General features: G+C 52.1%; 1 protein-coding gene across 1 annotated transcript in view; it reads left to right on the top strand.

Moving 5' to 3' along the window:
• LOC141153372 (galactocerebrosidase-like) overlaps positions 1 to 11,580 on the top strand; it is a gene marked incomplete at its 5' end in the record, with an annotated part of 48,077 nt that extends 36,497 nt beyond the window's left edge. Inside the window, 7 exon segments of the mRNA XM_073638078.1 lie at positions 7,672 to 7,761; positions 8,197 to 8,286; positions 8,355 to 8,499; positions 9,095 to 9,275; positions 9,521 to 9,684; positions 9,762 to 9,838; positions 10,377 to 11,580. Coding sequence (XP_073494179.1) covers positions 7,672 to 7,761; positions 8,197 to 8,286; positions 8,355 to 8,499; positions 9,095 to 9,275; positions 9,521 to 9,684; positions 9,762 to 9,838; positions 10,377 to 10,526 — 897 coding nt within the window.
• Between the last annotated feature and the right edge of the window lie 644 nt (positions 11,581 to 12,224).

Raw genomic sequence — 12,224 nt, 5'->3', positions numbered from 1 at the left:
TACTGCTTATATGAGGATCTGTAGCTGCGTCCCCCTCCTCTCCCCGCTCTACTGCTTATATGAGGATCTGTAGCTGCGTCCCCCTCCTCTCCCCGCTCTACTGCCTATATGAGTATCTGTAGCTGCGTCCCCCCTCCTCTCCCCGCTCTACTGCTTATATGAGGATCTGTAGCTGCGTCCCCCTCCTCTCCCCGCTCTACTGCTTATATGAGGATCTGTAGCTGCATCCCCCCTCCTCTTCCCGCTCTACTGCTTATATGAGGATCTGTAGCTGCGTCCCCCTCCTCTCCCCGCTCTACTGCTTATTTGAGGATCTGCAGCTGCGTCCCCCCTCCTCTCCCCGCTCTACTGCTTATATGAAGATCTGCAGCTGAGTCCCCCCTCCTCTCCCCGCTCTACTGCTTATATGAGGATCTGCAGCTGCGTCCCCCCTCCTCTCCCCGCTCTACTGCCTATATGAGGATCTGTAGCTGCGTCCCTCTCCTCTCCCCGCTCTACTGCTTATATGAGGATCTGTAGCTGCGTCCCCCCTCCTCTCCCAGCTCTACTGCTTATATGAGGATCTGTAGCTGCGTCCCCCCTCCTCTCCCCGCTCTACTGCTTATATGAGGATCTGTAGCTGCGTCCCCCTCCTCTCCCCGCTCTACTGCTTATATGAGGCTCTGCAGCTGCTTCCCCCTCCTCTCCCCGCTCTACTGCTTATATGAGGATCTGTAGCTGCGTCCCCCTCCTCTCCCCGCTCTACTGCTTATATGAGGATCTGCAGCTACGTCCCCCTCCTCTCCCAGCTCTACTGCTTATATGAGGATCTGCAGCTGCGTCCCCCTCCTCTCCCCGCTCTACTGCCTATATGAGGATCTGTAGCTGCTTCCCCCTCCTCTCCCCGCTCTACTGCTTATATGAGGATCTGTAGCTGCTTCCCCCTCCTCTCCCCGCTCTACTGCTTATATGAGGATCTGTAGCTGCGTCCCCCTCCTCTCCCCGCTCTACTGCCTATATGAGGATCTGTAGCTGCATCCCCCCTCCTCTCCCCGCTCTACTGCTTATATGAGGTTCTGTAGCTGCGTCCCCCTCCTCTCCCCGCTCTACTGCCTATATGAGGATCTGTAGCTGCGTCCCCCTCCTCTCCCCGCTCTACTGCTTATATGAGGATCTGTAGCTGCGTCCCCCTCCTCTCCCCGCTCTACTGCTTATGAGGATCTGTAGCTGCTTCCCCCTCCTCTCCCCGCTCTACTGCTTATATGAGGATCTGTAGCTGCGTCCCCCTCCTCTCCCCGCTCTACTGCTTATATGAGGATCTGTAGCTGCGTCCCCCTCCTCTCCCCGCTCTACTGCTTACATGAGAATCTGTAGCTGCTTCCCCCTCCTCTCCCCGCTCTACTGCTTATATGACGATCTATAGCTGCGTCCCCCTCCTCTCCCCGCTCTACTGCTTATATGAGGATCTGTAGCTGCGTCCCCCTCCTCTCCCCGCTCTACTGCTTATATGAGGATCTGTAGCTGCGTCCCCCTCCTCTCCCCGCTCTACTGCTTATATGAGGATCTGTAGCTGCGTCCCCCTCCTCTCCCCGCTCTACTGCTTATATGAGGATCTGTAGCTGCGTCCTCCTCCTCTCCCCGCTCTACTGCTTATATGAGGATCTGTAGCTGCGTCCCCCTCCTCTCCCCGCTCTACTGCTTATATGAGGATCTGTAGCTGCTTCCCCCTCCTCTCCCCGCTCTACTGCTTATATGAGGATCTGTAGCTGTGTCCCACAACTCTCCCCGCTCTACTGCTTATATGAGGATCTGTAGCTGCGTCCCTCTCCTCTCCCTGCTCTACTGCTTATATGAGGATCTGTAGCTGCTTCCCCCTCCTCTCCCCGCTCTACTGCTTATATGAGGATCTGTAGCTGCGTCCTCCTCCTCTCCCCGCTCTATTGCTTATATGAGGATCTGTAGCTGCGTCCTCCTCCTCTCCCCGCTCTACTGCTTATATGAGGATCTGTAGCTGCGTCCCCCTCCTCTCCCCGCTCTACTGCTTATATGAGGATCTGTAGCTGCGTCCCCCTCCTCTCCCCGCTCTACTGCTTATATGAGGATCTGTAGCTGCGTCCCCCTCCTCTCCCAGCTCTACTGCTTATATGAGGATCTGTAGTTGTGTCCTCCTTCTCTCCCCGCTCTACTGCTTATATGAGGATCTGTAGCTGCGTCCCACCTCCTCTCCCCGCTCTACTGCTTATATGAGGATCTGTAGCTGCTTCCCCCCTCCTCTCCCCGCTCTACTGCTTATATGAGGATCTGTAGCTGCGTCCCCCTCCTCTCCCCGCTCTACTGCTTATATGAGGATCTGTAGCTGCGTCCCCCTCCTCTCCCAGCTCTACTGCTTATATGAGGATCTGTAGTTGTGTCCTCCTTCTCTCCCCGCTCTACTGCTTATATGAGGATCTGTAGCTGCGTCCCACTTCCTCTCCCGGCTCTACTGCTTATATGAGGATCTGTAGCTTCGTCCCCCCTCCTCTCCCCGCTCTACTGCTTATATGAGGATCTGTAGCTGCGTCCCCCTCCTCTCCCCGCTCTACTGCTTATATGAGGATCTGTAGCTGCGTCCCCCTCCTCTCCCAGCTCTACTGCTTATATGAGGATCTGTAGCTGCGTCCCCCCTCCTCACCCCGCTCTACTGCTTATATGAGGATCTGTAGCTGCGTCCCCCTCCTCTCCCCGCTCTACTGCTTATATGAGGATCTGTAGCTGCGTCCCCCTCCTCTCCCCGCTCTACTGCTTATATGAGGATCTGTAGCTGCGTCCTCCTCCTCTCCCCGGTCTACTGCTTATATGAGGATCTGTAGCTGCGTCCCCCTCCTCTCCCCGCTCTACTGCTTATATGAGGATCTGTAGCTGCGTCCTCCTCCTCTCCCCGGCTCTACTGCTTATATGAGGATCTGTAGCTGCGTCCCCCTCCTCTCCCCGCTCTACTGCCTATATGAGGCTCTGTAGCTGCGTCCCCCTCCTCTCCCCGCTCTACTGCTTATATGAGGATCTGTAGCTGCGTCCCCCCTCCTCTCCCGGCTCTACTGCTTATATGAGGATCTGTAGCTGCGTCCCCCCTCCTCTCCCGGCTCTACTGCTTATATGAGGATCTGTAGCTGCGTCCCCCCTCCTCTCCCCGCTCTACTGCTTATATGAGGATCTGTAGCTGCGTCCCCCTCCTCTCCCCGCTCTTCTGCTTATATGAGGATCTGTAGCTGCGTCCCCCTCCTCTCCCAGCTCTACTGCTTATATGAGGATCTGTAGCTGCGTCCCCCCTCCTCACCCCGCTCTACTGCTTATATGAGGATCTGTAGCTGCGTCCCCCTCCTCTCCCCGTTCTACTGCTTATATGAGGATCTGTAGCTGCGTCCTCCTCCTCTCCCCGGTCTACTGCTTATATGAGGATCTGTAGCTGCGTCCCCCTCCTCTCCCCGCTCTACTGCTTATATGAGGATCTGTAGCTGCGTCCTCCTCCTCTCCCCGGCTCTACTGCTTATATGAGGATCTGTAGCTGCGTCCCCCTCCTCTCCCCGCTCTACTGCCTATATGAGGCTCTGTAGCTGCGTCCCCCTCCTCTCCCCGCTCTACTGCTTATATGAGGATCTGTAGCTGCGTCCCCCCTCCTCTCCCCGCTCTACTGCTTATATGAGGATCTGTAGCTGCGTCCCCCTCCTCTCCCCGCTCTACTGCTTATATGAGGATCTGTAGCTGCGTCCCCCTCCTCTCCCCGCTCTACTGATTATATGAGGATCTGTAGCTGCGTCCCCCCTCCTCTCCCCGCTCTACTGCTTATATGAGGATCTGTAGCTGCTTCCCCCTCCTCTCCCAGCTCTACTGCTTATATGAGGATCTGTAGCTGCTTCCCACTCCTCTCCCCGCTCTACTGCTTATATGAGGATCTGTAGCTGCGTCCCCCTCCTCTCCCCGCTCTACTCCTTATATGAGGATCTGCAGCTGCGTCCCCCTCCTCTCCCCGCTCTACTGCTTATATGAGGATCTGTAGCTGCTTCCCCCTCCTCTCCCCGCTCTACTGCTTATATGAGGATCTGTAGCTGCGTCCCCCTCCTCTCCCCGCTCTACTGCTTATATGAGGATCTGTAGCTGCGTCCCCCTCCTCTCCCCGCTCTACTGCTTATATGAGGATCTGTAGCTGCGTCCCCCTCCTCTCCCCGCTCTACTGCTTATATGAGGATCTGCAGTTGCGTCCCCCTCCTCTCCCCGCTCTACTGCTTATATGAGGATCTGTAGCTGCGTCCCCCTCCTCTCCCCGCTCTACTGCCTATATGAGGATCTGTAGCTGCGTCCCCCTCCTCTCTCAGCTCTACTGCTTATATGAGGATATATAGCTGTGTCCCCCTCCTCTCCCAGCTCTACTGCTTATATGAGGATCTCTAGCTGTGTCCCCCTCCTCTCCCAGCTCTACTGCTTATATGAGGATCTCTAGCTGCGTCCCCCTCCTCTCCCAGCTCTACTGCTTATATGAGGATCTGTAGCTGCGTCCTCCTCCTCTCCCCGCTCTACTGCCTATATGAGGATCTGTAGCTGCATCCCCCTCCTCTCCCCGCTCTACTGCTTATATGAGGATCTGTAGCTGCGTCCCCCCTCCTCTCCCCGCTCTACTGCTTATATGAGGATCTGTAGCTGCGTCCCCCTCCTCTCCCCGCTCTACTGCTTATATGAGGATCTGTAGCTGCGTCCCCCTCCTCTCTCCGCTCTACTGCTTATATGAGGATCTGTAGCTGCGTCCCCCCTCCTCTCCCCGCTCTACTGCTTATGAGGATCTGTAGCTGCGTCCCCCCTCCTCTCCCCGCTCTACTGCTTATATGAGGATCTGTAGCTGCGTCCCCCTCCTCTCCCCGCTCTACTGCTTATATGAGGATCTGTAGCTGCGTCCCCCTCCTCTCCCCGCTCTACTGCTTATATGAGGATCTGTAGCTGCGTCCCCCCTCCTCTCCCCGCTCTACTGCTTATATGAGGATCTGTAGCTGGGTCCCCCTCCTCTCCCCTCTCTACTGCTTATGAGGATCTGCAGCTGCGTCCTCCTCCTCTCCCCGCTCTACTGCTTATATGAGGATCTGTAGCTGCGTCCCCCTCCTCTCCCCGCTCTACTGCTTATATGAGGATCTGTAACTGCGTCCCCCTCCTCTCCCCGCTCTACTGCTTATATGAGGATCTGTAGCTGCATCTGCCTCCTCTCCCCGCTCTACTGCTTATATGAGGATCTGTAGCTGCGTCCCCCTCCTCTCCCAGCTCTACTGCTTATATGAGGATCTGTAGCTGTGTCCCCCTCCTCTCCCAGCTCTACTGCTTATATGAGGATCTCTAGCTGTGTCCCCCTCCTCTCCCAGCTCTACTGCTTATATGAGGATCTCTAGCTGTGTCCCCCTCCTCTCCCCGCTCTACTGCCTATATGAGGATCTGTAGCTGCTTCCCCCTCCTCTCCCCGCTCTACTGCTTATATGAGGATCTGTAGCTGCATCTCCCCTCCTCTCCCCGCTCTACTGCTTATATGAGGATCTGTAGCTGCGTCTTCCTCCTCTCCCCGCTCTACTGCTTATATGAGGATCTGTAGCTGCGTCCTCCTCCTCTCCCCGCTCTACTGCTTATATGAGGATCTGTAGCTGGGTCCCCCTCCTCTCCCAGCTCTACTGCTTATATGAGGATCTCTAGCTGTGTCCCCCTCCTCTCCCCGCTCTACTGCCTATATGAGGATCTGTAGCTGCTTCCCCCTCCTCTCCCCGCTCTACTGCTTATATGAGGATCTGTAGCTGCATCTCCCCTCCTCTCCCCGCTCTACTGCTTATATGAGGATCTGTAGCTGCGTCTTCCTCCTCTCCCCGCTCTACTGCTTATATGAGGATCTGTAGCTGCGTCCTCCTCCTCTCCCCGCTCTACTGCTTATATGAGGATCTGTAGCTGCGTCCCTCTCCTCTCCCCGCTCTACTGCTTATATGAGGATCTGTATCTGCGTCCCCCTCCTCTCCCCGCTCTACTGCTTATATGAGGATCTGTAGCTGCGTCCTCCTCCTCTCCCCGCTCTATTGCTTATATGAGGATCTGTAGCTGCGTCCTCCTCCTCTCCCCGCTCTACTGCTTATATGAGGATCTGTAGCTGCGTCCCCCTCCTCTCCCCGCTCTACTGCTTATATGAGGATCTGTAGCTGCGTCCCCCTCCTCTCCCCGCTCTACTGCTTATATGAGGATCTGTAGCTGCGTCCCCCTCCTCTCCCAGCTCTACTGCTTATATGAGGATCTGTAGTTGTGTCCTCCTCCTCTCCCCGCTCTACTGCTTATATGAGGATCTGTAGCTGCGTCCCACCTCCTCTCCCCGCTCTACTGCTTATATGAGGATCTGTAGCTGCTTCCCCCTCCTCTCCCCGCTCTACTGCTTATATGAGGATCTGTAGCTGCATCCGCCTCCTCTCCCCGCTCTACTGCTTATATGAGGATCTGTAGCTGCGTCCCCCTCCTCTCCCAGCTCTACTGCTTATATGAGGATCTGTAGCTGTGTCCCCCTCCTCTCCCAGCTCTACTGCTTATATGAGGATCTCTAGCTGTGTCCCCCTCCTCTCCCAGCTCTACTGCTTATATGAGGATCTCTAGCTGTGTCCCCCTCCTCTCCCCGCTCTACTGCCTATATGAGGATCTGTAGCTGCTTCCCCCTCCTCTCCCCGCTCTACTGCTTATATGAGGATCTGTAGCTGCATCCCCTCTCCTCTCCCCGCTCTACTGCTTATATGAGGATCTCTAGCTGTGTCCTCCTCCTCTCCCCGCTCTACTGCTTATATGAGGATCTGTAGCTGCGTCCTCCTCCTCTCCCCGCTCTACTGCTTATATGAGGATCTGTAGCTGCGTCCTCCTCCTCTCCCCGCTCTACTGCTTATATGAGGATCTGTAGCTGCGTCCCCCTCCTCTCTCCGCTCTACTGCTTATATGAGGATCTGTAGCTGCGTCCCCCTCCTCTCCCCGCTCTACTGCTTATATGAGGATCTGTAGCTGCGTCCCTCTCCTCTCCCCGCTCTACTGCTTATATGAGGATCTGTAGCTGCGTCCCCCTCCTCTCCCCGCTCTACTGCTTATATGAGGATCTGTAGCTGCGTCCTCCTCCTCTCCCCGCTCTATTGCTTATATGAGGATCTGTAGCTGCGTCCTCCTCCTCTCCCCGCTCTACTGCTTATATGAGGATCTGTAGCTGCGTCCCCCTCCTCTCCCCGCTCTACTGCTTATATGAGGATCTGTAGCTGCGTCCCCCTCCTCTCCCCGCTCTACTGCTTATATGAGGATCTGTAGCTGCGTCCCCCTCCTCTCCCCGCTCTACTGCTTATATGAGGATCTGTAGTTGTGTCCTCCTCCTCCTCTCCCCGCTCTACTGCTTATATGAGGATCTGTAGCTGCGTCCCACCTCCTCTCCCCGCTCTACTGCTTATATGAGGATCTGTAGCTGCTTCCCCCTCCTCTCCCCGCTCTACTGCTTATTTGAGGATCTGTAGCTGCGTCCCCCCTCCTCTCCCGGCTCTACTGCTTATATGAGGATCTGTAGCTGCGTCCCCTCTTTCCCCCTCTGATAGAGGAGCTCTCCACTCATAGGTGGATACCTCCGGATCCCTTTCTTTTTGGCTGGATTCTGAGCGAGTGTAATCCTGTCCTCCATTATATCTTCAGACTCACGACAACTCTGTCTGTATCCGGCCTCCTCTGCCCAAATTCAGCGTCTCTGCGCAGAACGCCACATTCCAGCTGGACGGCTCCTTCGTGAGTATCGGAACGTCCGTGATGCAATATAACGTGTAATGGCCGACCATTATGACCTTTTGTCTCGGAGCATTGTAACCTTTTGTCTCGGACCATTGTAACCTTTTGTCTCGGACCATTATAACCTTTTGTCTCGGACCATTATAACCTTCATGTCGGACCATAATAACCTTTTGTCTCGGACCATTATAACCTTCATGTCGGACCGTTATAACCTTTTGTCTCGGACCATTATAACCTTCATGTCGGACCATAATAACCTTTTGTCTCGGACCATTATAAACTTCATGTCGGACCATTATAACCTTTTGTCTCGGACCATTATAACCTTCATGTCGGACCATTATAACCTTCATGTCGGACCATTATAACCTTCATGTCGGACCATAATAACCTTTTGTCTCGGACCATTAAAACCCTTTCTCGCCTCTGTAGAACGCCCTGACGTCGCTGCAGGTCTGGTATTCCAAGCTTTGCACCAACTCCAGCAAACCGGCGCTGTTCACCAAGAAATCCACCATTGCGGTAATGCATGAAGCGGGGGAGGGTGCCTGGACACAGGGCTGTCAGTAATGGCTGGCCGTCTTTTTTAGGTTACAGGAGGGTCCTTTACGCTGGAGCTTGATGTGGATGAGGTTTACACGTTGACAACCCTGACAACAGGGCGGAAGGGGTCGTATCCCAGCCCCCCCGCGTCTCAGCCTTTCCCTAGGAAATACAAAGACGACTTCAATGTCCGTGAGTTTCCTTCAGGTCCTGACTCCTGAGTCTCAGGAGGGTTCTGGAAGGTCAAGATTTGATGACGTTCTCATGAAGCTGCTGGACTTGATGATATTTAGTCTCTAGGTCGCTAAGTGGCAGCTTACTGTAATGTTTCCTCCATTGTTATGTACAAGACGTATATAGGATGATTGTATTACGTGGGGGTATTTCCGGCCGGCACGCTTTACGTGGGGGTATTTCCGGCCGGCACGCATTACGTGGGGGTATTTCGGGCCGGCACGCTTTACGTGGGGGTATTTCCGGCCGGCACGCTTTACGTGGGGGTATTTCCGGCCGGCACGCATTACGTGGGGGTATTTCCGGCCGGCGCGCATTACGTGGGGGTATTTCCGGCCGGCGCGCATTACGTGGGGGTATTTCCGGCCGGCGCGCATTACGTGGGGGTACTTCCGGCCGGCGCGCATTACGTGGGGGTATTTCCTTCCGGCATGCATTACGTGGGGGTATTTCCGGCCGGCGCGCATTATCATCTATCTCCTTAGATCAGTGTGGACCCCGCCATCCGGGCAGGATATCTGTAACATCTTTCCTTTGTGTCCCCCTTGTCCAGGTAATCCTCCGTTTAGTGAAGCCCCTAATTTCGCCGATCAGTCCGGCATCTTTGAGTATTTCACAAACACTTCGGACCCCGGGGATCACGTCTTCACCTTCCGTCAGGTCCTGACTCAGCGGCCGATCACCTGGGGATCTGACCCCAATCAGGCCATCAGCGTGATCGGAGACTACTCCTGGTGAGCCATATGTCTGATTATCACCTGCACTGACACACTGTAGCAAAGTTTCCAGCGAAGAAGGTGCGTGCTGCTGATGACATGAGCTCGCAGACTTGTCTAGATCAGATACAATTGTGACAGCACCGCACCTGTGAGCTGGACTGACGTCAGGGTGGATTTTTAATGTCAGGGAACGTTTAGAATTGTCCATGAAGGCGGCGACCCTGACAGTGGTAATGTCCGTGTGATGTTTCTCTGCACAGGTGCAATGTTACCGTAACCTGCGACATCTACATCGAGACCCCGGGCACAGGCAGCGTGTTCATTGCCGCCAGGGTGGACCAGGGAGGGTCGCCCGTATACCAGGCCAAAGGGATTTATTTCTGGGTGTCTGCGGACGGCACTTACAAAGTCACAGGAGATTTGCGTAAGTTTCAGCCCCCAGAGAATACCGGGCTTATTACATAACGGCCAGAAGTACTAACCTGTAATTGTCATTATCAGAAGGGAAGATTATCCTGCGGAAGGGGCTGTCAGGGGTCCGGGCCAGAGACTGGCACACGCTGACCCTCCATGTAAAGGTGAGAGACCTGAGCACCCGTGCAGGAAGTGACATCACTGCTCTCCAGATATCAGTTATATTATACAGCGGTGACATCACCGCTCTCCAGATATCAGTATATTATACAGGAGGTGACATCACCGCTCTCCAGATATCAGTTATATTATACAGGAGGTGACATCACCGCTCTCCAGATATCGGTAATATTATACAGCAGTGACATCACCGCTCTCCAGATATCAGTAATATTATACAGCAGTGACATCACCGCTTTCCAGATATCAGTAATATTATACAGCAGTGACATCACCGCTCTCCAGATATCAGTATATTATACAGCGGTGACATCACCGCTCTCCAGATATCAGTTATATTATACAGCAGTGACATCACCGCTCTCCAGATATCAGTTATATTATACAGAAGGTGACATCACCGCTCTCCAGATATCGGTTATACGGGACGTGACCTCACTACATGATATTACAGCTTGTATATAACGCTCTATTCCTGTGCAGTGTAATAATTTCGGTGCTTTCTGTTTCTCTGTGATTCAGGGGTTCTCTGCCTCCGGTCTGCTGAACGGTAGCCCCTTGTGGACTGACGTCCTCACGCTGGGACCAGTGCATGGCTGGGCCGCCATAGGGACGGGCGCCTTGGAGTTTGCTCAGTTTGACAACTTTATGGTTGAAGCTGCCGACACATAAGGGAGATCTTCTATCGGGATCTGTATGTTATAATGATGTGAACGAGCCGGTCTCCCCGATCGGCGAGGGAATGTTATAATGTCCAGCTCTTTATAAAGCACTGATTACTGCACTACTATGGATGGGGGGCTCGGTACGTAAAACACAGAGCTGCTGATTGTTAATTATAAGACCCCCTCCCCCCACACTTATGCCTATAACTTACTGCAGGGAGGATAGACGTCCCCCATAACCTCCTCTAATAATAAGTACTACTACAGTGGGGGGGGGGGTGTCGTTCCTCTTGTGACCTGATGGGGGCGCAACAGTGACGGTTCACACAAATTTATGCAAAGAAACCTGTGATTTTAAAATAAGTTTTCCTATATCACAACGCTGAGGGTTTGGCACAGTTGTATCCAGTCCAGGTATTTAAACTGCAGAAATTTTCCCACTCTGATATATTTTCTCTTCACTGATAAACTAAAATAAATCACATTGGTTTCATCGCCATTGAGCTGATACATTGTGACAAAACCTCAGCTTTGTGTGCACCGTGAGCTGAATGTATTCCAGGAGGACACGAAAACGTTCAAGGATTGAAAGCAAAGTATAAGACACAACTGTGAATCTGCTCTATATGTGGTGGGAAGAGCCTTGTACATAGAATACCAGAGATGCCTCCTCTAAGGGTGCACATATATTTATTTTTACACAACTATAAAATACATTTATGAAGATTTTATATGGAAATATTGGTGTAATATAATAGTGAGCGGACGAAGCATCAGATGAGGAGGTCACCACAAAATCCCTATTTAAGCTGCAGAATATATATCACAATGTGACACAGGAACGGAATCCTTTATCACAAGTCTAAGCGTTAATATGACTACAACGGCAGAACGGAAGATAACGAAGCAGCGCAGTTCTTACAGGACCACACTCCGGGGATTAAGAAGCTTTATCTCCTCCAGATTGACAAGGGACAGATCAGGGAGCACAATGTTCACTTTATAATCAAATGTTCAATCATTCTGTGTGACGTTCCATTAAAAATAATACTGATCTCTGAGGGTGTGTATAATTATTTCCTTTATGCTCCAGTTACATGATGGTACGGCATATAAAAATTGTATCTTCATCTATTAAACTGCCCCTATGTACACTAATATAACTACTATAATACTGCCCCTATGTACAAGAATATAGCTACTATAATACTGCCCCCTATGTACAAGAATATAACTACTATAATACTGCTCCTATGTACAGGAATATAACTACTATAATACTGCCCCTATGTACAAGAATATAACTACTATAATACTGCTCCTATGTACAAGAATATAACTACTATAATACTGCCCCTATGTACAAGAATATAACTACTATAATACTGCCCCTATGTACAGGAATATAACTACTATAATACTGCCCCTATGTACAAGAATATAACTACTATAATACTGCTCCTATGTACAAGAATATAGCTACTATAATACTGCTCCTATGTACAAGAATATAACTACTATAATACTGCCCCCTATGTACAAGAATATAACTACTATAATACTGCTCCCCTATGTACAAGAATATAACTACTATAATACTGCCCGTATGTACAAGAATATACTATAATACTGCTCCTATGTACAAGAATATAACTACTATAATACTGCTCCTATGTACAAGAATATACTATAATACTGCTCCTAT

This window comes from Phyllobates terribilis, unplaced genomic scaffold (genome assembly GCF_046119375.1).
Source record: "Phyllobates terribilis strain yellow unplaced genomic scaffold, ASM4611937v1 Scaffold_7__3_contigs__length_470593459, whole genome shotgun sequence".
In the NCBI taxonomy this organism is placed as follows: domain Eukaryota; kingdom Metazoa; phylum Chordata; class Amphibia; order Anura; family Dendrobatidae; genus Phyllobates; species Phyllobates terribilis.
The sequence above is the reverse complement of the archived record's forward strand: the minus strand, read 5'-3'. Positions and strand labels throughout refer to the sequence as shown.